Source organism: Apostichopus japonicus, chromosome 3 (assembly GCF_037975245.1).
Source record: "Apostichopus japonicus isolate 1M-3 chromosome 3, ASM3797524v1, whole genome shotgun sequence".
Lineage (NCBI taxonomy): Eukaryota > Metazoa > Echinodermata > Holothuroidea > Aspidochirotida > Stichopodidae > Apostichopus > Apostichopus japonicus.
In genome coordinates, this window is record NC_092563.1 from 15,504,769 (window position 1) to 15,531,792 (window position 27,024).

The following is a 27,024-nucleotide window of genomic DNA, read 5'->3' on the forward strand; positions in this document are numbered from 1 at the left end:
CACAAATATTGTAGGTTGTGAATCTATAGTCACGTCCATGTGTAGAAATAACACAAGAAAGGTTTCTTCAAATATCATGCATGCATCATGAGATATCTCGGTTAAGTATCACACGACCAAAGTAAACAAACCATCATTAATATTGATATGGTCATGCAAATGAGTTTTGTTGAAAATACAAGTTCAAAGAGAAGTTCACAAAATTGAGAACAGAACAAGATGAAACATAATTTGTTACCTTCTATTTGAACTTGGCTAGCTAAAACTTTACCTCAGTGGTTTTGGTTTTTGCTCAAGATTGGAAATGAACACACTAAACTACAGAGCCACTGAAGGTGTTAAGTTTTTTGATAGAGTAAAAAAAAAATAGAAAAGAAGTCATATATTATTCCTTGAATTCTGTTCATAAATGTAAAATAATAAAAATTAAGAAATAAAAATCCTCCTTGAATGGTGAAAAATTACCTCCCCTATGGTGAAAATGATTTGTTGTCATGAACTTATATCCCTTGGTCAGAATGTCATCGTCAAGTTTAAACCCATCGACATTGAGAATTCCGATCATAATTTGCCTTTGTGTGGCAGCTCGTTTAACTTTGGCACCTGGTAACAATTTGTACTCTTGCTTGTTTTATATGCATATAACACATACTTGACTCGGTTTATTCCCCCTGGTATAGTTTTCAAAATACCACAGAAAAGAGTGCAGGAAATAAATTTCTTTTTCAAACAGTACACAAAACAAAATACCCCCCCCCCCCCCCTCTTCTTTACCATAAACTATCCTATCCTTTCCCCTTCAAAAGGTAATGAAGAAGTAGAAATGTAACAGGTGGTCACTCATTGAAGGAACCCGGGGAGGGGGAGGGGGAGGGAGAGGGGAAAAAGGGCTTGTATACTGAAACAGTACACCTCACCATTAATATAATTAATTTTGAATGAGCAATAAAAACATTATTTGCTATAAGAGTGACTAGCCAGTAGCCAAGCGATTCAGCCGATAGATATGTTGGGAGAGAGTGGTGATAAAACTCAGACTGCTCCTTTAAAATCATAGGGCAACAATTATGACAGTTGCTCTATATTCCAGCTACTACTGTGTTACCAATTAAGTGACCTCTTTCTGCTATTTTGCTTAGATCTTTAAGCTATACTATCAGCTAGAACTTGTGAAATTCCATTACATTATTGGGAACAACTCAAGCAGATCATATCCAATAGAACTTGTGGTTTGTAATTCACCATGTTTCCAGACCGCAAAGAACATTTCCTCTTTTTTTTTCTGGTTGCAGACCTGTATGGTTTTGAGGTTTAAACGTGTTATATCATTAGGCAAGCGAGAACCCATATCATGAATTAAGTAAATTAATGTGTGGTTGGTTATAGTCTCCTGCTAGATAGAGAAAACTTGTGACATTTTTATTATGATTTTATCACCTTTAAAGATTGGTTTTCTTCAGCTTTTACCAGGTTGGGATATTGTGCCTATCTGCTGAACATATCTCTACCTCCCTCACCTTACTCCCCCCCCCCTTCCACCTCCCCTATCCTCCTCCTCTTCCTCCATCCCAGAGTTCAAGCTATTAGTCAGATGAGATGGGATGTAACTTTTGAACATGGAGTAGAGAGAAAAGGGGAGGGTTGGTATGTGAGGGGGAGGGGAGGGGAAATGATTTGTGGTATGTTGATTCAAGGTTTCAACCACATTCGAAAAAAACCCATATGTCAGAATGTAAAGTATTATGTAACATCATATCCTGTCAAAACGGAACCAAAATCTTGTGTCAATTTAGGTATAATCCTAACTTTGTGTAAAGGTGTACCATAAAATGTTTGTGAACAATAAGTGCAGGTACTTCTAGCAGCCCTTCCTTGGTCACAAATATGCCAGCAGGGTTCATGAGAGGTGAGTTTGACTTTCAGGGTACTGTCAAACGAAAACAAACAAAAGATCTTTATGACAACCATAAGTTGTCAACGTTTAATGAAACAAAAACAATTTCAGAGCAAATTCACCTTCCTTACTGATTTTCTGTGAAACATTAAGTAGAGTTATAGTTCAGGATATTCAAAATATATAAACTCACTGTGTCACATGAGTTTCAAATTACCAGGTAATGTATGTTTAAACCATAATGTCTCCACAAAGTGGCTTTTCCAGGAACATTGCAAAGTTCACCGAACTCATGTTCGGTTGAAATGAGTATGACATGTATGGATATTGTGTGGTTCTTGGATACAGGGGGAGGGGGGGGGAATGATGATGACATTTATGGATATTGTGTGGTTCTTGGATACAGGGGGAGGTGGGGAGGTTATTCTCCCATCTTTTTTTCTTTCATGATTTTCTTTGAATTTTCTCTTTAAATCCTTTTGAACATCATTTAGGAAGACGGAGTGAGAATCGGTAACCATAATTCATGCAGGATTCCAAAAGTCACTTCAGAAATTACAGGGGGAGGGAGGGGGTGGGGTGGTGGGGAGAGGGTGGGGGTGGTGGGGAGAGGGTGGGGGAAGGGCAGAGGGTGAGGGAGGGGAGAGGGTGAGGAAAGGGGGTGGTTAACTTTTAATGAGCAGAATACTTTTTAATAAAATTCTATGATATCATTTCAGTGTTCCAGTAAATTTATGACATTTTGAGCAGAATACTTTTTTACTGTTTAATAAAATTCTATGATATTATTTCAGTGTTCCAATGAATTTATGTCATTTTACTTGCTGTAAGTTGCGATCATCATCAGTCTGTATCGGAAAAAGACCGGTGAATTCTTAAAGGTGGCAGCAGATTTATTTTACGCAGGGTTTTGAACTTTGGATGCAATCTGTTTAAGATGCAACTTAGGAGCATGTTGTAGGTAATTAAATGCTACATATTGTATCATGGTAGTTACATGGTGGACGCATCCAATACATATACTCAGCTATTAATGACCAGACTACATGAAAGGGAGAAAGAATAGGGACTTTCCCTTCAATAACACACCCTCCCCCCCCCCATAAAAAATATTTAAAAAATCACCATTTCTTCTATGATGACTTTACAAAGTAATGCATAATGTGCAAAAACTGAAGATCTACCAAACAATCATGGAAAACCAAGTTAAATCATTACAGAATCTACAAAAGAAAAAACGCAAAAATTATGGGATTTATTATAAATTAAGGTAACAGATATGGCCATGTGAAGAAATCCTTGTCAGCTTTGGGAATTGTACCTCAGGGTATTCATTGTGATACATACCCTAGCTACTACAGTATGTACATAGGGAACATTGAAATATATATCACCTCGGTGGTGAGAGGATGTGGATTATATTGTCAATTAAGATGTCAAATGTAACCAATATCATCATAATTTGTATTTTGTTCATTGTATTGTAATTTCTGAACTTTGGCTCCGAAAAAAAGAAGAAAAAAGTACAAATTAACAGAAAGGGCAAGCCTGAATGATTGGATAATAACCTGTCCTCTTTTAATAATTAGTAATTCAGTAGTCTGTAAGAGAGGGCTGTTAGGAAGTCATTATCACACAAAGAGAATTATGGAAAAGTTTTACTTAATCAATCCCCTGTCATTTGTGGTCCTTTATGAGATTTCCTCGGAATTAGGCAGGATTTTATGACAATGTTCTGGCGTCCAGCTCATCAACCACAAAAACCGTTAATGAGGGTGGGGTTAGAACTGTGACCAGCCAACTTCAAACAGTGAACATCTAGTATTAACCCACTCTCTCCACGGAATGACCGATTGCTTACATAACCGGTCGGAAATAGGATGTACTTCAGAGACACTCTGGCATGGATGGTTTCCTTAATGAGTTTATGGATGCATTCAATAACTCATTAATATGCTTGTACTTTACTTGGTCAGACAGGAATATGAACTTGACTATGTTCTACTTGAGATCCAAACAGGTGACATCCGGATCATGTTTCTGAGTAATAATTAAACAAAGGAACCTCGCAGAGAATCCCCTTTCGAAAAACCAGTAGTATACCATAAAACATGTTGCATGTGATCTCCTCTTGGTATAGATAATGTTATAATAAATTAATCTTTTTAAGTTCTGGCATCCACTGATATTTGTTGCTACCAACTGCCATCCCCCCTCCCTCCCTCCCCTCCCCTTCTCTCCCATATTCTGAAACTGTTTGCTTTATATCTTTGTTTTGTTTTCTTTTAAATTTATTTTCAAGTATCACATGTCAAACCAATTAAGGATGTGATGCATCGTCTTGAGACATTGGATGGTAATGTACATGATTATTATCTTGGAACGAATTAATGTAGCGAAGGAGCACGTAACACTCTTTTTTGCGGTCTTGAGTCTTAAGTCGAAGTGATACACATCTCCAGAAGATCCAAATATATGAGTCATGATGTCGGTGCAGTTCCTTTCTAAACAAGATAGGGGAAAAAATGAAAAGGGTGCCGGCAACTTTTGAGGCTATCTACGTACAGTTTTATATTAACTTGGGCAGTTTGTGATGACCAATATCATATAAATTGATCAGTTATTAATTTGTCTAAATAAGAAACTTGTACATCACTGACACTTTTATAGGGTGAAGTGATTAGGTGGGAGGGGTAGGGAGAAGGTGGGAGGGGTAGGGTGAAGAGATTAGGTGGGAGGGGTAGGGGGAAGGGAAGGACAGTCATTAACCTATGAATTTCTGAAAATTTTAGAAAGATAATTTCTGAGTCACAGCAAGGAAATCAAATTAAGGCAATTTTTATTAGCTCATACCAGCATGCTGGTGTGAGCTATTGTTACAGTGCGGCGTCTATCACTCTATCATTCTATCACTCTATCACTCTATCCGTCAACAATTGGTAAAACCGCTCCCACTCGCACAGTGTTTGATGGAATTTCATGAAACTTGGACACAAGGACCATTAGGTATAGGTCCATCAGAGATGATCCAAAATGTGGGGTCAAAGGTCACCTGTGGGCCGTAATGGGCCATTTTGTGGAAATACGCAAAATGCTTCTTCTCCTACAGATTCCATGGTACAATGTTGAGGGTTTGTCACGATAGTACTATGGTAGTTTTACCTTCAGGGTGTTCATGAATTTGAGATCAAAGATCAACTAGGGGTCTTTTGTGGCCCGGGCCGCGGCCCTATATTTTCAAATTGCTCCTGTTCGTACAGTGTATGGCCAATTATAATGAAACTTGGTCACAATGTTCCTCAGGATGAGAGTTACGAGGGGTGTTCGGAAAATTGAGGTCAAAGGTCATTTAGGGGGTCATCGGGGGTCATTCTTTGTAATATTTTCAAATATCTCAATCTCCTCAAGATTTTGATGGATCATATTCAAAGTTGAACTGATGATAGTTGGATTGTGTATGAATAAGGTGATGCTTAAAAAATTTTGGTCAAAAGTTAATTAATTACAATTAATCCCCATTGTTTAAAAAGATCTGAGCCTTCACTTTTTGCCAAAGCTCCTTTAATTTGTCTCCCAGTGTCTGCAGTGTTCGTTTACATTTGTGGTTAAGCTCTGCAGAGGCTGTTAGTGGAATTAAAGCAGGACTGGGAGTTGTTATTATTAACTGTTGAACTGTAAGCATGAGAGCCCTATAGCCAATCAGCACTTGCCGATTCTTAGAAGTCTTTGAGCCTGAGGTATGTAGGTAGCTTGTGAAGTTATGCCTTGTAGGGAGTGCTTGTTATGTCTGCTAAGGTAGAGGGGAGAAAGTTTAATAGGGTAGGTCAGTGGTATTGTTTGAGAGAGTGGGTAAAATAGGATTTAAAGGGGAAAATAGGAAATATAGCCAGTGGTGTGGCCAGGATTCTGCTAATGGAGGGGGGGGTATCCCTCATGGGCCCAAAATTGGTTTTGTGGGCCCTACATTTTTAAGCTCGAAAAGGTATGAGCTTCTGCACCATTGGTGCTCTAGTATTTCCTTTATATATTTAACAAAAAAAAACTGATATCTTTGCCACACGATGTGTCTTTTGTTTGAAGATTAAGAAAATTTTCAGCCAATTTTATGACACAATCATCGGTATATCCCTTTAAGTTGACTTGGTATAGTTACAGTAGATATGAACAGCTGAGATAATCAAAGCAGACAGTCCAGAGAAACACTAAGAGCTGCCTCTGAAGTAATCATTCTATATATCTCCCTGAACCCCCCCCCCACCCCACCTTACTGTCTGTGGTTAATATATTTAGTCCATTACTCACTTACCTGTCTCCATTCTGGATCAGGGAAATTTTAACATACTTATAAAAAGGTGACAATGTTCAGTACAGGGCCACTTGTGCAGATAATCTTCTCAAGTATGTAGATTATTATTGACTTTGTAGGCTATGTGAATGGTACAAGTAGCTGGTCAGAATTTTACCAATAAATTTATTTGCCTCCCATCCAGATTCAGTGAAATCAGGATAAATTTAATCGATGGTCCAGGGATAACATTTATTTCTGATCGATGAAAGGGGTACATATACTGAGCATCAACAGGAGGTGACGCAGGAGGGTGGGGCAGGATGGGGTGGGACGTGAGAGGAGGGAGGGAGGGGGAGGGAGGGAGTGAATGATATTTGCATTCTATATCTAATGATGGATTTTGAGATCTGAACATTTCAAAATGGATACCTTTGGTACAGAGAGTGAACTTGGAAGACACAACAGGTGTGATATCATTTGTGCATTCACATCCACCATGTTTTATACAGTAGGCCTATACAGTATGCTTTTGTTCCAAAGTCTGCATCAAACTTTTTAACCTTTGAGCCAAATATAAAACAAAACAGAAGTCTCTATGGTCAGTGTGCAGCTAGGATAAATCGCACCCAGTTGCTTCAACTTTGCTTTTTCCCAAGAAGCTATGACAATATTCAGCTGTAAATAAATATCTTTAAAAAGAGAGCTGTATTTATCTATAGGAATTGGGTGCACATTTTTCTAGATACGTTAGAAAATGTCAATTTCTATTTTATTAATCTATCAAATATAAATTTACCCATGGACTATGTTACTTTGAAGTCTTCCCTATTAAGATACTGTGTTGAAGTTTTGTAAAATCCCACCGAAACCGTCACAACAGAACCATATATGGCAATTACTGCAAGGTACTGGGTTTGCAGTACATGGCAAGGGACTTTCAATATTTAATTGAAGGGATTGCTACAGTTACCAGGAGGCATGAGATAGGTATAATGAACCCAGTCAAGAAAGGAAGGATAAAGGGGCCTTTCACTGCCTTTCTCACTCACAATGCTTTATCTTCTTTTGTGGTTGTGGGTTATCTAGAGACCAAGGAAAGGACAATAGACTTATGAAGAAGGTTTGAAAATGTTCACTCTCAAGGTCATATGCTTCACTGTAATCTTCATTCTTTACACCCCCACATTGAGATAGCACATTGAGATACTTGGAGGAGATTGGTAATGTTAGGGTAGTATTTGGTTCCTAAAAGGACTCCTCTTGTTAAACAGTGAAAAACTTTTATGGAAATGACAATGATGGTTTGGGCTTGGGATATAATGTGTAATAACATGCAAAAACTGTATTTCAAGGGAATTCATATGAACTACTGTAGCAACCTCTTACTTGTTAAGACTATAGAGTCGGGTTTGGGAATAAACATTTTCCATGCAGGAAGCTCTAAATGAAAATGAGATGGGAAGGTGTGTGGTGGGATTGGGGATTGGGAGTGTGGTGGAATTGTGTGGGGATTGGGAATGTGGTGGGATTGGGAATGTTGTTGGGTTATGTGGGGATTGGGAGTGTGGTGGGGTTGATTGGGAATGTGGTGGGGTTGTGTAGTATTGGGAGTGCAGTGGGGTTGATTGGGAGTGTGATGGATTGTGTGGGGATTGGGAGTGGTGGGGTTGATTGGGAGTATGGTGGGGTTGTGTGGGGATTTGAAGTGTGGTGGGGTTGTTTGGGGATTGGGAGTGTTGTGGGGTTTGGGAGGGTTGTGGCAATGATGTTAATGCAAAAAGTGAAACTTACACTCTTGGTAAATTCATAGCAGAAAACCTGCTGTAGGACTGTGAGTTCAGAGCATTATTCAGAGCTGTTCCAGAATCTCACTTTTACGCACAAGTTGAAAGTAGCTGGTAACGGATTATCTTGATCATATTTCCTCTCTCACATTCCTAAATGTATTTTATGTTTCTCTGTCTGTTTTGTCGACAGTTCAACCTCACCCTCCTCAGGAGCCCATCTACTTTGTGGACGAGTTCCCAGAGGCACCTAATCGTACCAAGAGGTCACTCATGGGGGACATCCATCAGAACAGATTTGTGGAGACCTTGGTGGTCGTGGACCCACCCATGGTGAAGAACCACACCAGCGAGAAAGTGGCAACATACGTCCTTAGTGTATTAAACATAGTGAGTATATATATATATGTATTGTATAAATGAATGTGTAGCAAGTGGTATGACAGTGACAGATATGTAATCAATTAATTAAGATTAATTATGATTAATAAAGATCAACACACCTGACAAAGCCAGTTTAAACGCATTCACACACCAGTAGAATCACTGTGGTCGAGTTGTACAGATTTCGGTCTGTGACACAAAGGTCCGGGGTTCGATTCCTACCTTCGCCCTATGAGTCCCAAAAGGACGAAACCGGTCTGTGAAATGGAATTTTTCTGGTGGGTTGATCTTTATTAATTTATATATTGTATAGATATATATTTATCGGGTGAATGTTGAAATTAAACCAGAAGAAAGAAAACAGAAGATTAAAGGGGAACGTATTCCAAATGCGCTGGATCACATTTGGCTTGTTCTTATCATATCTGAATTAACTAAGGAAGATGGGGGGGGGTGGGATAAATGAAGATTAGATCAGTGAACGTAAATAACCCAGGCTTTCGTTCGCTGGTGATCATTTTTGGGCCTTAACTAGTTTAATAAAATATGTTAACATGTTATAAACATTGCTGCAAACTTTAGTAAGTCAAGACAAACTGTTATTGCTTGAATTCGTAGTGCTCAACTGTTGTAATTAGTGAAAAGGAAGCGTGAAATCATCGTTACCATTTTGTAAAACTATTCAATATCCATTAAAGAAAGTTAGTTTGATGTTTCACATTGATCCCACCAGTGAACTGAGATGCTCCCTTCCTCCCCCCTCCCTCCCTTCCCACACCGACAATCTCCACCCCCTTCCGGCCCCCAAATAGAAAACTGGTTGATTGCCTATATGGCTGGAGATACATTCAGATCAAGGTTTGATAATTCACAGGATTATAGAGTGGTGATCCCCACACAATCTGCATGCACACTACGTACCCAATCATTTTAACAATAATCATGCAGCACGTAGGTCTATCTATTGTGACTTTAATTCCAGACGCCCACTGAAAGCCTCCAGCAAATTTTTATAATTGATGACTAGAAATTCCCAAGCTCTCTCATATCTGCAGCTTCAGCTGGAAGGTAGCTTGCCTACATTTTAAAGGAGCAGTCTGCAGGTTGCGGGAAGAAAATAAGGGGAGAAAATAACCCGACCATGTTGAACCATAATTAGACCATTCATTGGGTGTCAGATCAAATTTCAAACCGTGAATTCACTCCTCTCTCACAGGTCTGTCTCCCTCTCTCATATCTGCAGCTTTAGCTGGAAGGTAGCTCTCCTACATTTTAAAGGAGCAGTCTGCAGGTTGCGGGGAAGAAAGAGGGGGAGAAAATAACCTGACCGTTCGAACCATAATAAGACCATTCATAGGGTGTCAGATCAAATTTCAAACCGTGAATTCACTCCTCTCAGATCACAGGTCTGTCTCCCCCGCCAAAAAATATGCTCTCCAAATCTCAATTGTATCTTCTGAAATCAGTAAAAATTTATTGCAACGTGTGGACGCTCTGTAGCTGCACTGCCTCCATGCCATGAAAGGTCAACAGTCACGACACGTAGTAAAAAAATTGAAAGAAAGGTTCCCAATGGGTAAATGCACAATATGTGAAAATGGTACGTCACGTTACGTGTAGGTTGGTGTGTCACTTGCAATATCCAATGCAATCGTTATGTGACTTTCACATTCTTAAATCAACTGCTCAGACAAATTTACAGCACCATGAGAAAAACTGACTCCCTCTATGTAGTGAGTGTAAGGACTCAGCATAGGAAGATATAACAATCCCCACCCCCACCCTGACCCCAACTAATGAAAAGAGAATGTTTCTCTCCTCATACCACATTAGGCAAGGTCAATAAGCCTCCCCAAAAACTCCCTGACATTTACCAAGGCCAAAAATTGTTGCACCTTGTCAAAAATACAGCCTTGGAGGGGGAATTTTAAACTAAGTAAGTTTCCTAATCCCACTTTTCTTTGGTTTCATATTTTTTTCCTTATGGTAAAATTCCAAAAATTAATAGTGCAAAGCTACATATGACTCCTTTAATCCAGTTTTCCTATTGGCAATGTTCATTTCTTGAGGATTGCCATTGTGAAATCAGAAATTTCCCTGTTTTTTGGAATGGTCTCTATTTAAAATGGTTTTGTTTTACATCTGTTCCTTTTGTTGTTTTTCTAACATCTTGATTTCATCCCCTTTGTCTGAGCCAGGGGCTCCATAAAGAGGGTATTTTTTCTTTTTCCTTTGATCAGAACAGTGAACTTATCATTACCACAGGGTAGAGTTGCTCAGGTGAAAGTCTCTGTTTTTCAGCTGTGTTAGAGATCAGTAATTGTTGATGGATGTCTCCTTTTAGCTACGGATTATGAATCACTCACGGTTCCCACTACAGAGAGAAATTATATTTTGCCCCTCCTCACCCCATAGGGTTGTGCCTTTCTTGAATTTTGTCTCCTTTCCTGCAAGCAGGATTCAAATTCGTCTGGGAAAATTCAACCAGAACTTTGCTAGAAATTTGCATTACAAGCTCGGTAGTCTATCAAGAGTTTTTAATCCATTGACAAAAACTGGTGGACAGGGTGCTTGCTAGAACTCAAAACCGTTGCAAAAAGTAGATTAGGGATGGGGACCATTTTAGGTTTCATGTAATCTTAACCAAGTGTATCTCATAAGCACATAATGGTAACAGAAATTATGGTACATTCATGCAATTTCTCTCATATGAATTTTATTTTGAGAGTATATCACAGAGCTAATCACCAATCTCCCTATGTCTCCAAATGAATGGTGGCCCGACAGGTCGTCCAAAACAAGGTCTCCACTAACCCGTGACCTTGCATTGTTTGGAATGGTCCAGCACCCTTGATTGGCATGTTAAATATTTCGTTAATGAAATAATTAATTTAAATAATATATATAAATAATAATAGGAGACGAGATATAAGGATATGAAGGTGGGAGTGGGATGCTGTGGGGGTGGGGTTTGGATGGTAGGGGGATGGGAGGGATTGGGTGGGTTACATCTATTCAGGTGGATGGACTACCTAGTCTAACACATAGACTGTATAAAGTCAGCACCTTTGAAGCAATGCAATAATCAATAGAAAAACATATTGCCTCAAATAACAGTATATTAAGTGTGGATTACAACTGTTGTTGGATGTCTTACATGGGGCTGGTGATCTGTTGTTTACATTAAACATTAATTAGCATATTTCGGTGGAGGAATGATGGGTTAACATTCGTTAGCGGTTCAAATACAGACTGCTCAAAGCGACTTACCAAAAATTAAGCATTTATATATATTAATCGTCTTATAAATCAAAATAGCTCTAAACAACAAACTCTCTAATATCTCTAAACGGTAACTGAACTTACATTTCAAGATAGTTTCCTTGTTAGAGGGCAAGGAACAGTTTGTAGTCTTGTCATGAAATCAATTAAGGGGACTCCTTTCCTTACACACTGACAAATTCATGGTAATCATTGATTATCTTTGATATCCGAGTTATTTCCCGAGGGAAGCATTTCACATCATCTTCAAAGTCTGCTTTTGTCATTAAAAAGTAAGCTTTGACAAATGTTTCACTCTGTGTTGTACAGTTATTAAAACCAGAGAGGCTCCGATCAGAACTGTTAAATGTCCCTCGACTGTCTGCGACAGAACGCTCAAATGAGGAGGAGGAGGAACCAGGGGCATGGCGTGGGCACTCTAGCTGTCTCTCATGAGATTCAGAAATGATCACGCTGTGTGTTTTAATTTTTTTGCCAAATTGGACATTTAATATCTGAGAAATGAGGATTGATGTGATTGCTGATAGGATCATGTTTTTACAGCAAAACTCCCTCCGCTTTGTTACCATGGCAACTTTTGAAGTTGGGTCAAAGGTTAGAGAGCATGATGCATTTGCCAACATAAACTGTCATTTAGATGAAATTAAATCCTTCTTGATTTGTTGAATATCAACCATGCCTTTGGTTACTTGCAGATTCTTCCATTCATTGGTTTTATACCAAATGTCTTTAATCAGAAGAGAGAGTCCTTTCTTAATTGGGCAGAAAAAGTGAAATTCTTTTGATTTTGCAGAATCAGCAGATATTAACAGATGCTATTGATATTGGTATGTTTTACTTGATCCTCCCACGCCGATTTGGGAAGAAAAAGAAACATGTTTATAACTTCTCTGAAAACTTGGGTGGCATTAGCTACCTATTCATGCCATTGTCCATGCCTTTGTCAAGCGGTTAAGGTGACTAGTGGACTATAGCTATCCAAAGTTATCCTATAGTTGGAAAGAGTCAGACCAAATTTCTCAGTGGGGCTGAATTGCTGTTTTCGCCTGCATATTGCCTGCATGAGAATCATTGCAATAATCAGGACCCTTGGCCTCACCAACCCCAATCCCGTCATCCCAACCTTCCCCAGCATCGGTGGGGGGGGTCGGTGGGGGGGTGTCCTGCTAACCTTCCCAGCATCGGTAGGGGGTGTTAACTACCAAAGGCATCAACTGCAAACATGTGTGATTTAGAAACAATGCATAAAAAATCATTAAAAAAAATGGGAGGCTCAAAAGTCAAAACTTTATGTCTTGGTCTGAGCAGTTGCAATAACAAGTCTCAAAACAAGAAAATAAATGCATTAATCACTAAGTTAGATTTAGACCAAGGTGTGTAGGATTGATCCTGGTTAGATTGAAGACATTGAGGGGGGGGGAGGGGGGTATAACCAATCACATGTTAATATTCCATGGCAAGGTCAGAATGTTGCAATTGGGGTACAATTCGGACAGAAGGTGCAGCTTGACCTACATGCGGTACCACTATGTCTATTTTAAAGACTGGTAAACATTACCAGATTATGATTGACTTTTACCTTCCTTCCTGTCTACTTTACCCCTAGGTGGCCAATCTCTACAGGGATGCATCTCTGGGGAGCACGATCAACATTGTACTGGTTAATCTCATCCTTCTGGAAGAGGATCAGGTAAGACGTGGCCTTCTTCTAATCCTTAATCCTTATATGGGATATGAATGGTGTCTGAAGTTGATTCATGCTTAACAAACTCGCTGCAAACTTTCTGTATTCGTTCGGTCAAGACCAGATCCAGCTGGTAGCATTTTGTACGGGGGGGGGGGGGGGGGGAGATACAAAGTTTTCAAATTTGGTGATATCATGTGAATGTATCTGGCGACATAAAGCAAGAGTGAATGATGTCGTCCCGGCGATTCAGATGAAAAAGTTTCTCCGTATGATGTATAAATCATTTGTTAGAAGCATAGGAAAATAGTATTCTTACAGAAGGCTCGCTTGGTGATGACATTCTAAATGCTGAGAAGGTCACGTAAGCCACCATACCAAATGACGGCCAAATTGAAAAAACAATTCAACAACAATATTATAACAGGAGAGTAAAGCACTCGAGGGATCAACTGTACCGTAATGATGACATCATGCACAGGCCACCTGTAACTCTGATCAACAATTCCCTACCCTCTTCCCTTAATCCTCTCTTTGTCCCTCCACTGTTTATCTCCTACCTCTCCTCTTCCCCTGTTGGTTTCTTTCTTTCTTCTCTCCATCCCTTGTCTACTAATCCCCTTACATCCATCTCATTGTGTTCACCATGCTCATTAAGCTGTCTGTATTCTGTGCGTGTTTTTGTCCCTTCTGTTACTGTTACTTGTCATTTAGCCTTTGAAGAAGATCCTGCTAGGATCGAAACGTCAGGCCAACTTACTTTTACACAACAATTCTCCAGTTAGGGAAGGATTAGCTAAGTATTAAAAAGTAATCTGCATTCAAAGAATCTTATAGAGTTTTAATTAGGAACAAGATAAATGAGATTAACTTTTCAGATAACAGTGTGGAATCATTTTTTTAATTTTTTTATGTCATCACATTATCTGCAACTGGAATTTTCCTGTAAAAGCAGCTTTTTGAGTTGATTTACTGATCTTATTGTTGGATATTAAATCCTATTTCCAATTTGAGATCATTCAGCTTGACTATTAAATGTTATAAAAAAATAACTCAAAACTATCCATCGGGTGGGTCCTTGTCCTTTAAAACTTGAAATTCCGAGGGTATAGGCAGACTGGCAGCCCTGCAATGTCTAGACGATATGAATAGCTCACATGATCTGATTAATCATGGGGTACACATGGATGGCTTTCCACCGTAAATCTCCAGGGTCGTACATTGCGTGTCTTCTCACCCTGTAATAACCATCATCGACGATTATCCACCCTTGGCCCAAAGCAAAGAAGTCAGAGTGGCCTTTTTGCCAATGCCTAGCCAGTGTCATATGGCTCCATAAAGGTTTTCCTGTGAAGGTCAACATAGGAAAAAGTTTTTTTTTAAATCTTTTACAACCTTGGTTATTTAATATCTATCGAGGATTTCATAGCTACAGGTGTGCACTTGCAGGAAGCCTTAAGTGCCTAATTCTAATCTAATCGACTGAAACGGAAACAACAAAAAGGTACTTTGAGTAGTGAGTATTTAAGAGAAAAAGATACTCCTTTGTCGTAAAACACGTCTGTTTTTCTCATTTTCGGGGCATCAGAGCAAACTCCCGTACATAGAGTATATAGAGTAAAGATGAAGGGCCCCCATTCGTATAGAGGAAGTCTTTACCGATGGTTCATTGGCTTTGTTCGTGTATCGAGGAAGTCTTATATACAGCTCGTTGGTCACAGATACGATGTGTAATAGAGAAAATGGGGTGTCTGCCGGTCACTGACTATGAGAATATTTATATCTCAATTATGACTGAGATATATATAGCAACATCCTTATCTGTATTAAACATATTACTTTATTAGGTTTTGGAAGTTTGGTCCCCCCCACTCCCAAACAGCCTCTCTAATTTCTTGCTCGATGACGTAAATAGCTCCTCTGTCATTCATTCACGGTCTATCACTGTTATTTAGTTTACAAACGGCCCAGATTTCTCCCTGTTAGCGAACTTGCTTGTTTTTTGAAACTATCTATCCTGCAAATGTAACTGACATATTGTAAACCCTCTGATTATGAAGAAAACATTGCAATTTTGAAGCTTTGTTTTTTACTGTTCTGAGTTCTGTCGAGCAAATTTGTTTACTCTTGTCAAGAATATCAATCACATTTTTTTTTGCCAGTAAATGCATCAAAGACTACCTTAATACTGCGTTGACGGTTATCGACAGAACCAGAAGTTTTGAAGAGTTTTCCGAGAACAAGTTTTTGAAAGATTCCCATTCTTTCAACAACAGTGTACTAATCACTTAATCACACTAAATTCGGCGATAAAATATTTGACCCGACCAACAGGAAGCCTGCTAGATTAAAACTTTTACTACTACTTGATAATAATGATAATTAATAATAATAAAATGGAAAGGTTAATGAGTATGGAAACTGAGTTTTCCATCATCACGTTAACAGATAATGTGGTTAGTGGTCAGAAAGGAGAATGGTTTCTACATTATGTGCAGCCACTGGTATTGCTGTACAGTTAATTAATAGCCTCTGTTAATTGATTTTCAACAATGCCTGTTTAGAGCACAGAATTAATTTTAATAGGACCATTAAAAATCATGGTATGAATAAATACCACCAAGCTTAGTCGTATTGGTTCTATCACACTTTTAATCGTTTTGAACAAATGATCCTTTCAATGTATGAGGGGCCAAAACGAGTGACTTGACTACTTTAAAGTATGGTACAAGAACCATTGGGTCATGCACTCGAGATGGCAAACTCAAAAACAAACAGCATTGATCAGATCTATATATGTGCTCAAAATAACTTGTTGACAAATGTTTTTTACAAATTTGTCATCAGGCACAGATGAGGGTGTTGAGACTATTCTGGAGCCTGTAATTATTAACTATTTTTAATGAATTTTAAAGAAGAGAAGAAAAAAAAGTTGGGATATTTTCAAAATATGTAAAATAAATCAGATGGAATGATTACTAACCAGCTCGGTACTTAGCATCCACTTGCAGTACATTTTCAATGAAGGACTGTGGCAGTTTGGCCAAGTGAAACCTTGAACGTTTCATTCTCTGGGTTTGGTAGAATATATCTATAAGGGTACATATATATACTGTAGATAGGCCTGTAGATAATCGTCAGCTATAAATGCATAAATTTTTCGTTAATAAATGGAAATAGTTCTCACAGTGATTCAGTGCTCATTTTCTCTGCATTTTGCCCCGGTTTACTGATTCATCACATGAAAAAGGACCTTTGCTACAATGCCCCAGATACGTGAACGCCATACTTAAAAAGCGTCGAAAAATATGTAACAGGATGTCAACATTTTTTCTCCGAATGAAAACGCACGTACATAGAACTTGTTTAGGAAGGATGACAGTTTGTATAACGCAAAATCGAGCGTCTTTGTGAATCTTTGGCCAGTGATTGGTTTATTGTTTTTGCTCATCACCTTATGACAAACCATCTCATTCATGGTTGTTCTCTAAACAATAACTACCTCTGATGTCATGACGATGAGGTTTTTAGGGGAAAGAAAAAAAAACCTTTGTCCATTTTCCTGTCTTTTTCCATGACATGGGTATGTAGGAATCTATCTCCTATTACTATGTAACAGCTGGCTAGATGTATGTGCTAAACATTATTAGTGGTTGACCTTTGACCTTATATTAAAATAATCACATCATGGAGAGCATGCTTATTTAGATGCCTCATCATCAGGGCTTTTGTTTGTTCCTTTTTAGTTCAGTACCAGCTCTGCTTGTTCTTGTCTTGTACTTTGTATTAGTTTGGAGAACCCATGTAGAACTACTTGTAGTAGTAGTAGTAGTGGCTTGCAGCCAACCGCAGCAGGTATTATAGTTCTTGGCCTAGAGGAGGTCACCAGTAATATCTTCCAGGGCAACTAAATTGATTTCGGTTCATTTCCAGGTTCGGAATGATTCGTTAACTTTGACAGGAAATAGCAAATCCCTAAACAAGGGAAGGTAGTGTATTCAACTGTTTACCAGGTTGAGGAATATCACACAGGAGGCCTTGGTCGTATTTAACGCCCGATTATGTCTTTTGGAAATTAGTTTTTTCATTGGAAGTTAATAGAATTTCATGGGGTGTTTTTTTTTCATTTTTTTTTTTTTAATCAAACATTTAAATGTACCAAAAAACAAGATTTTGGAAGTGGAACATGAATGTGAAAATTAAATAATTGAAATATGGGACGCATCTTTAACAAGGCATTTCCTTGGCATTCGTTTGGCTATTCCTTGGCTATCCACGTATGAGGCTCCACATACAACTAGTAGCCCCATACATCACATCATGAATCATTATAGTGAAGAAATCGTAAGATGCATTCACCCGAAAGAATACCTTCGTGAATGTTGACATTGCACGGAATTGATGTATATCAATAATAAACTTTGGGGATACGTCGGTAGGAATCTCCAGGCATTCGGAATTCGGTTACGGTCAGGACAAAAATCAGTGTGAGTGGGTGGGAATGATCGCTGACAGTGGGCAGTGATACTAACATTTTGTGTATCGACAATTTTCTGTGGTATTTACAGCTTCTGAAGGAGTTATGAGGCCTGAGATTTAACATTTTTTTACCAGACAGCAAGTCAAAAGAAAAGGGGGAAAAAAGTCCATCTCCCAGCTTTATAGCTTGTTCTCTTACTGAGATATAAATTTTGAAATTTATTTCATCTTGTGTTTATCTATTTCTTTTTTAAATCCCATACTTTTGCTATTCCTTTTAAAGGTAATCTCAACTAGATATATTCATTGATCCTTGTTATAGAGATATAATTCATGATTGATGACAATCCCCAAAGTCCCAAACAGCTATTAAGAAAAATCTCACACCTCCAATTAAGTGAGCAAGTCGAATTATGGACTTTGCGTATAGTCACGATATACTTGAAACTAAGAAATGAAACAGTTATTTCTCAATTCCTGTAGTCTGAACATTGCTTTGTTTTTTTTTTTTTATCTTTTCTTGGAGAGGATCTTGAGATGAAAAGTTGCAAGTACTTTCTTAAAGTTATTATTGTGCTATATAGTCAACTGCTGTTTTATCATGTTGAAAGAGGGTAACATTTGGAGGGGGGGATGATAGGGAGGATGAATAGGGTGAGACAAAGGATAAGGGGGGGAGGATGGAGGGGGAGGGAGGGATGGGCTGAATAGAAGATATTTTGGACAAACATTTACCATTCATCAGGTTCCGAAATGTTAAAATTAAGTCAATGATTTTGGAAGTTGGAACACAATGATTGTCAGCCCTGAATGACATTGGAATTGTAAGTGTCAAGATGGCATATCATGTTCAATGACAATTATGAGGTGATTTGAACCTGAATAATAGGTACTTTATAAGACAAAGGACGAAGTGAACCCTGTTGTTGCTTAACGACATCATAATGGCCAATTGAATTTTATGAAAAACATTGTTGAAAAACAATTAAAATGTCATTCTCATGGTTTGAAATTCTATTGTGTTGATAGTTTGGCTGCAGCCCACGCACACCCCTGGACCTTCCAAAGGAGAGATAGAGCTAGCTAGAAGCTGGTAAAAAAAGTACTTTGAACATTGCAGGGACATTAGATGAATCGGTTGTATAGTACAGCCATTTAGTGGCATGTTTGACTATGTTTCTCCTGTCACAAATACGTGCTAATGATAATGTTCAGCGTACATGTCAGCCAATGTTATCATATACCGTATATTCAACCGAAAAACTCGATCCTTACTAACGTTTGTCTAGAAATTATTGGGAAGGTCCAACATGCGCTTCATAGCTTCAGTCAGGAGAGTCATTTACAAAACTGCAAGCAAGTCATAGATTGTTTAAATTTTGATGCTTATTTTGAGTTTTTATTTTATACTAGGCTAATCACCAGATGATTGCCCCTTTTTCAAATTGCAAAAAGAAAAGTAAAAAACAGTAAAGAAAATAGAATGAACTAGATGTCTTGTAAGCACTGCTATAGTTTTGGGTACTTGGTATTTTTCACTATGTAACTGAGTGAAATGTTCTTGGGTGAAGTATTCTGTATGGAGTAGTGTTAGGGTTTTGTATGCATGAGGTTAGACTCACTCACATCCGCAATTAAGAACAGCTGTATTATCTGGACATGTTTGGCCTTTCTGGATATACTCGACCCTCCTCGATCAGAACGTACAGAACTTAAATCCAAGTACATGTACAGTAATTCAAAAAAGCAGACGATCATCGCCTTTTTTTTCCCCTCCTTTTTTTGGTGTGTGTGTGTGAGTGTTTGTAATGAGGTAGAAAGAGATTTTGCCGGCCAATTGCTTCCTATTCATGTCTGACATTCGTCACCAACAAGAGCGAGGGTTTGGGTTTAACCGAATCGTATATTGAGCGAAAATCATCATTAAGTATTAGTTATTAAATATTTTTCATAATTGTTTACTTTGTGGCTACCAATTGCTTTTCAATTGTTTCTCAATTAGTTACAAATGCTACAAAGACATCTGTTTGAAGATGGGGACAGGTTTTGTTCTTGTCATATATACTCTGCTTACATTTTGTACATTGGTTAAGACAGAAGAGGAAGGCACTAGTTACGATAATGGCAAACGCAGGGGCTTATGGATTTGCCAGCTGTTTTGCAAGCCATATGCATTCCCTCCGTCCCTGGATATCACAATGATCCTTGACACTCTATAGACAAAAACACCTCCTACTGTAACTGGGTAAAAACTTGTCTCCCAATGACCACAATCAACTACAGACAATAATAATAATTTTAATAATATTGAGGTTTTATATAACGCAGACATATCCACCAATAATGGTGCTCAATTTAACATACAGGCAATAACAATCAGCAGGGTATTTCATGAATTGATAAGATCAAAAAAAAAAGAAGAAAAAGTGGGGTGTTGCATGAAAAACGTAAATTTCTTTGAAAGAAAATGTTTTTTTTCCTTTAGCTCCGCAGTCTGTCGATCCTTTACTCTTAGAGCAACGACATTAAGTGCCTACATTAACCAAAAAATTAGCTCTGCAAATTGTTTGTAGAAGTTTAACACTATACCTAGCTGTAACTAACCATGAAATTGAATCTGTATTAACATACTATACTCTGCTTGTTAGAACAATTTGCAACATTAATAAAAATCAATGGGTATAGTCTGCAGCTTTAATTGCAACATCTGCTGGTTAACCTGTTTATTTTTTCTGTCCTTTTTTTTATATATTTTTCTACTTTCTTATTTAAAATATTGTATCTTTAGTTGTCCCCTTCGAGGAATTGTTATGACACCTTTTGTAACAGAGATTGGAATTCCAGATGAGGATTAGGGTATCAACTGATATTGATATACGGTAGTTCTAATAACAATTAAAATGATGTTATAACCTGTAATGATCTCATTCAAGGCCTGTACAGCTGATGAATATGAAGGAATCATGTTATACCAATAGGCTGCTCGTTGACCTGTAGCTATAAATAAGAAACTGTATAGTTGTGACCATACAGGCCCCTAAGAAAATAAACAGATACCCCTGTAGACATGTCAAAAACTGTAGGGATGATATAGTTTCACTTGAATTGAAAAATTTACAAATGCACTTTAAGGGAAAGTAGGAAATTCGTTACAGAGGGATTAAACTTCACTTTACCGTGATCTAGCCCCGCGAGAGAATAACAGAGTTTATATTATAAGTCGGTGGGTGCCAAAGGTAGGTTGTATTGTACCGTGTAAAGCTGAGATACTTAAAAAAACAGTTTATTTAGATAAAAAATTCATGAAAAGTTTGTATGGGGTTTGAGAAGTTCCTGAAATTTTGTCAAACTCACCGGACGGGCAGATATATTGCAAATTCATGCGACTTTAATATCGATCGTATCAAATATTGAGGAGGGTATAAAAGCTTAGAGAATATTTAATGGCCCCAAGATTGGAAGTTCTTCCAGATTGATGGTAACAGCTGAATCTTACAACTTTGATAATTTCATGACTAGTAATGGCCACCTTTACACATTTTTTTCTCTTTCTAAGGTCGGGGTGGAGATGGGAGAAGGGAAGGGGGGGGGGAAGAAGGGACTGGTGGGGATAGATGTATTCTATACTTAACACTTTGAGGGTAGTATATACTACAGTCACTGCTACCTGTGTTGCTTCTATGGACCTGACCTATTGTTCTATGTATTATGCTGTATAGTCTAGTCTGAGTCACTTTAATTAATGAACTTAATTTAATTAATTTAAATTAATTAATGTTAATATTTTAAAGGGTCATTTCTCAAAACTGGTCAATTTTACGGAAGTACGTACGACCCGAAGGTGATAGTCTTCAACTTATCAATATTTTATTTTGCACCCATAAAAGTCGTCCTTAAATTTTGTTGGCTGGGATTTTAACAAAGCCATGCCAGGGGGTAGAAGAGATTAAAAGACTGGCCAGTTTTAATAATTACAATCACCTTGTAGGTGACATATTAACAACCCTGCCACCAGTTTTTTGTTTAATGGACACATCACTCAGAGGCTTGCCTCTTCGGGGATGATGAGGTTATCTTTTTATTTAGTTTTATTTAGTTTCTACCTCAGGTTAATTACATCTGAAAGATTGATGGCTATGCAGCTATCAAAGCAGAGTCCTTTTTTTGGCATTTTGGTCAACTTCCTTTGACAAACCCTCAGAATATATTCAAAATGAGATTGCAGTTCTTAAACTAAGGTAACCCCCCCCCCCCCGACTCAAGTACACAGCATGGAGGGAAGACTTGACTATGGTCAAGCAAACTTGCTACATCCCATATGGGAATTAAAGTATTGGATAGAATCGTCGAAAGTCAAATAGTAAAATGTAAGAACTGCTTCGCAAACCCTAAATCTGAATGTCCCGTTTAGCTGGCGATTTTAGATCAAATTGTACCTAATGAAGCCTGATGCATTACACCTGAATTTGATAAACCCATAAATCTTCATGCAGATAAAAAGGAGCCCTCAAAGTATTGATCTAAGAATGTTCCCCTTCCCCCTGCCCCCAACTGTTTTATGTTACTGTTTCCATGCATACCTGTTTAGAAGGTCATTGAATTGATGATTTTTTTGGGGGAGGGGGGCAGGGGGAATGGGCATAACATGGTGATATTCCTTTTGGTCATATGGTGTGACCTCTTTAATTTCCCTGTACCCCTCTATCCCCTTTAAAATAGCTCTAAAATAATATGTTTAGCCATTTTTTTGTGGCCTAGCTGAAAGCTGGACCTGGACTTTGATATTAACTGACCGCACTGAGAATGAAGTAAAGGGCAGATGCATGGCCAGTTTGACAGTCTGTGTTTAATTGTGTATGCCACCCATGCAGCCAAAGAAGTGTTTTGATATCAGATATATCAATGAATTCAATAGATTGAGCTCCCTGGATTTATAGATGGAATCAGAAGGTTCAGTCGTCCTGATATAACCTCCTGGGATGGGAGGAGCAGCTCACTTATCTAGGAGGATGAATTGGGTTATCATGGAAACGCTAAATAGCTAAAGGAAACCCAGGAGGTGATCTAAAAGGTCATGGGGTTTTTCTTTCAAACAAAACAAATGCTGTTCAAGTGATCCCTATAATAAAATATGAGAGGATTATGAAGATGATAAGGATTATGGTATGACCGGAGATATTGAGATAAAAAAGTGTCTGATATATATTGCTATCAGCAAATGGCCTAGCATATAATGACATGTATTATGGACAGGTCAACTCATGGTTGTCCTCCCTCAGTGACCATATTTGACCTAGAATAGATATTAAAGCCTCAATACTAATATCATCTTGAACCGTTGGAAGACTGAGAAAATAGGGTGGATCCATTTCGGCTCACTTTCCCCTTGAGTGTGGTTGCTGTGAGGAAGGATTTTGTTTGGGGGGGGGGGGGGGTGGAAGGGAGAGGCAAATGTGTAGGAACCTACTTCCCATTCTGCAGTTTATGTATATGTTAAGAGCAGTGAGCGTTATTATGCAAATGCTCTTAGCGACCACTCTTTAGGTAGAAGCTGGTACTTGTTTTTTTGTGTTTTTTTAGTATTTGTACAACAACTAAAGCCAAATAAAGGGACCAGCTATTGCTATTCATTCATTCACAGAGTTTTTGCCATTGCAGAAGGCAAAAGTATGAAAAATACGAAAATGAAGATAAAAAGCTATGTGCATGAAAACAAATTTTGTACCTTGGCAGCTGCAAGTTGCAAGACTTATTCACCCACTTCTGTGACAGTATGCATCATCGATGTTTTTTTTTTGTTATTTGTTTCCGTTTCAGCCAGGACTGGAGGTTGTTCACCACGCTGATCGTTCCTTGAATAGTTTCTGCCAGTGGCAGTCGGCACTGACATCGCCAAACGGGACCAGACACGATCACGCTATGCTGCTGACTGGCAAAGATATATGTTCCTGGAAAAACGAACCTTGCGATACCCTCGGTAAGTATGAGGAGCATATCTGTAAGAGGAGAGACTTCTATGAGTGGACTCATGCTATCAGTCTGACAGTGCAAATTCTGTATCTATGACAGCACTTTGTTCCACGAGGTGCGACTCACCTAAACTTCATAAGTTGTTTAGTGAATGAAGTGGAGACCTATTGTTTTTGGTGGAGGTCATCTAGGGTCCAAAGTGGTCATATTTTAAAAGTATTTTTAAATCAGCTTTCCTTAATATATTTGGAAGTCACACTCGGGTTAGGTTCTCCATTGATATATTCTTTTTGTGACAAATTATAATCTGTATTTATTTATTTTTTTAGGTTATGCTCCAATTGGTGGCATGTGTAGCAAGTACAGAAGTTGTACAATTAATGAAGATACCGGTATAGGATTGGCATTTACCATAGCACATGAATCTGGACATAGGTAAGTCACCCAGAGAAATGATACATTAACAGATGGTGGCTCAAGGCTACTGTTGACACCCATTCAATGATTTTTTTTGGGGGGGAAGGGTTCTGAGAGGAATACAACATTTCCTTTTTTTTTCAAAGTTTATATTGCACATGTGCATTGGAACTTTATGAAGTGGAATATATAAATATATGTATACTCATCAGGCTGATCAGCTATTTGAAAATGATGAATTTTAGAAAGAGCCCTGAAGACAAAATCAAATCAGAAGACATTTCTTTCTTTTCTTCTATAGTTTTAGCATGGTACATGATGGCGATGGCAATGGCTGTCGTAAACACGGAGGTAACATCATGTCCCCGACGCTGTCCGGTCACACTGGACGGTTCAGCTGGTCCCAGTGCAGCGGGGAGTATCTCAACGAATTTTTACAGTGAGTTTAGTCCATTTGATTATCGATGAATGCTCATAGTAGATGTGAAAGAATCTTTAATCAGAATTACAGTCGACTTTCAGGTCGTCTGTAGTTCCACTTAATATCTTGCCATACAAAGAAACCTGTCCTCTGATATTGTGAGACCAACACAGTTGAACTAACAGGTTCTTTCCAGTAAACTGTACCCTCGCTGTCCAAACTTCTATCCATCTTAAACCACATTTGAGTGAAAAACATCCGAAACAAAGAAAAACCAAGAAAAAACAAAAAGCTAGTTGTAAGATATCGTCCAACCGATGGTGAAATAATATCCAGTAAACTACACCATGTCCAAACTTCTATCCTACCCCACATCTGAGTTAAAACCATAATAAACCAAAGAAGGAATGATGGAAAGGTATGGGATATGGGGCAGACCTACCCCTTCTCCCCTCCCCTCTTCTCTTCTCTTTACCACCCAGATCAGCTGCTACCTTCTTGGCAATTATCAGCACTCCATCCTTTGCTATAGTTTCAGATATATTTTTCAGTTATGAAACAAACCGTCGTCTTTCCTCTTTGTGTCATAGGTCAGATCGGGCCTATTGTACAGAGAACGAACCCGAACTGGCCTCACGTTATGCATTCCCGACGAGGTTGCCGGGGGAGATATACAGCGCGGATCAGCAGTGCCAGTGGCAGTTTGGTGCCAAAGCTCGGCTATGTTCGTTCAACTTTGGAAAGGTAGAGCCATGTAAGCCCTCTGCGATGCTGATGTGAGTCAGTAGAAGCTTCTTATTGGCAGAGATCTTAAACAGTAGAACAGAATGATTACATATCAATAACAGATACCTTAAAAGAAAGAAAGAAGAAGTTATATTTTTCATTTTAAGAACCATTTATTGAAGTCATAATATATGACAGAATTTTAAAAAAGGTCAGGGTTCTACATATTCCATTGCCCCACTGGAAAAAAAAAAAAACATTTTTGATGTAATTGGTAATCTAGAAATGGTACAGGATTCATGCTAACTGCAATGTGTTGTATTTTTGGGAAAGACTGCTTGAAGCTTCCTTTCCTCTCTCCTCCCCCTCTCCTGCCCCTCCCTCTCTCTTCTACCTTTTGCCTCTACTGTTACTTAAAATCTTTTCAAAATTTTGTAAAATTTTCCATGAACCACTCTGATCTTCTGTAATTGACTGCTGAAAAGAAGTCAAATGAAAAAATACCCTAAACTGTCAATGATACAATTTTAACCAATATGTGCCTCTTGTTATGATCAACTGTGTCCAAACCATCGTCTTAGAACTGAAGCTTTGGAGCCCTGTTTATTAATAATCGTCCTGTATCAACCATTACAATTTTCGTTCGTGTGGTACTTCAGTCTCTCACTCAGCCCATTTCTGTTACGTTTCCTCCCTCAGTCCATATGCAAATCCATATGGTGTCATAAAGGAGAACGAAGATGCGAGACAAAGTTCCTGCCTGCAGCTGATGGCACCCCCTGCGGGGTAGGGGTGTGGTGTATACAGGGGGAATGTCTACTCAGAGGGGAGAAGGGTCCTCCGCCGGTGGACGGGGGTTGGTCGGACTACGGGGGTTTCCAAGAGTGCTCCACTTCTTGCGGAGGAGGCGTACAATTCAAAGTCAGACAGTGCGACAACCCAGCTCCTCAGAATGGCGGTAAATACTGCGAAGGACCGAGCAAGATATACCAAATGTGCAATACACAGGTAAGACTACGTATAGAAAGATGCCGGAAGGTAGTTCCTCTCGAAGCTTTGAAATGGCACGAGAACATTTTCAGTGAATGAAAGCAAAACGTGAAGGAAGTTTACAGAGAGTAAACAGTTGTGTGTTTTTGGTCTTCGAGGCCTAACATGGTTGTCAAGTCTTTATCTATCAAAGTTGTTCACATCGGGTAAATATCTGGCTATTTTCTGTCTAAAGATGTACCGACGATGTCTGAATTATATGTTTGAAACTTAAAAACCTTTGGAAATGCATGTTCTGTCTGGTAAAATGGAAATTTGATTGCAGATTTGGTGGTTCAAAAATCATAAAATGTTATGCAATGGTTTGTGTTGCATGTGCCAGACACATGAGTCTAATGTGAGGAATACAAACGTTGCCCTCAAAGTCATCAACTAGTTTATCAGTTAACCAAAGACAGATGAAGAAATACTGATCCCCCCCCCCCCGCGAAGGTATGGATAAAGTTACCCTTGAATGAGATCATGAATATTGTTTACTTGAGGCATATCTGGTAAATATTTAATTAGTAGCTATGTATTAATATTTACAGGGCGTATCTTCAAATTTGTTTGCTGACAAACTGTGGAAACAAGACTCGCATACTACTTGAGTACGTTCACAGCTTAGTGTCTGAATATAGGATTAAAGCTCAGACTCCTGTCTCA

At 38.5% G+C, this 27,024-nt stretch overlaps 1 protein-coding gene across 3 annotated transcripts in view; it reads left to right on the forward strand.

The window, feature by feature from the left end:
- Nucleotides 1-27,024, forward strand: part of LOC139964650 (A disintegrin and metalloproteinase with thrombospondin motifs 18-like) — a 126,929-nt gene that overhangs the window by 78,883 nt on the left and 21,022 nt on the right. For all 3 annotated transcript variants that reach the window (XM_071966428.1, XM_071966448.1, XM_071966439.1), the window contains exons 5-11: nucleotides 8,160-8,356; nucleotides 13,239-13,322; nucleotides 23,613-23,772; nucleotides 24,095-24,200; nucleotides 24,484-24,621; nucleotides 25,194-25,347; nucleotides 26,029-26,337. In XM_071966428.1, the coding sequence (XP_071822529.1) occupies nucleotides 8,160-8,356; nucleotides 13,239-13,322; nucleotides 23,613-23,772; nucleotides 24,095-24,200; nucleotides 24,484-24,621; nucleotides 25,194-25,347; nucleotides 26,029-26,337 (1,148 nt within the window). The remainder of the gene's footprint in view (nucleotides 1-8,159; nucleotides 8,357-13,238; nucleotides 13,323-23,612; nucleotides 23,773-24,094; nucleotides 24,201-24,483; nucleotides 24,622-25,193; nucleotides 25,348-26,028; nucleotides 26,338-27,024) is intronic.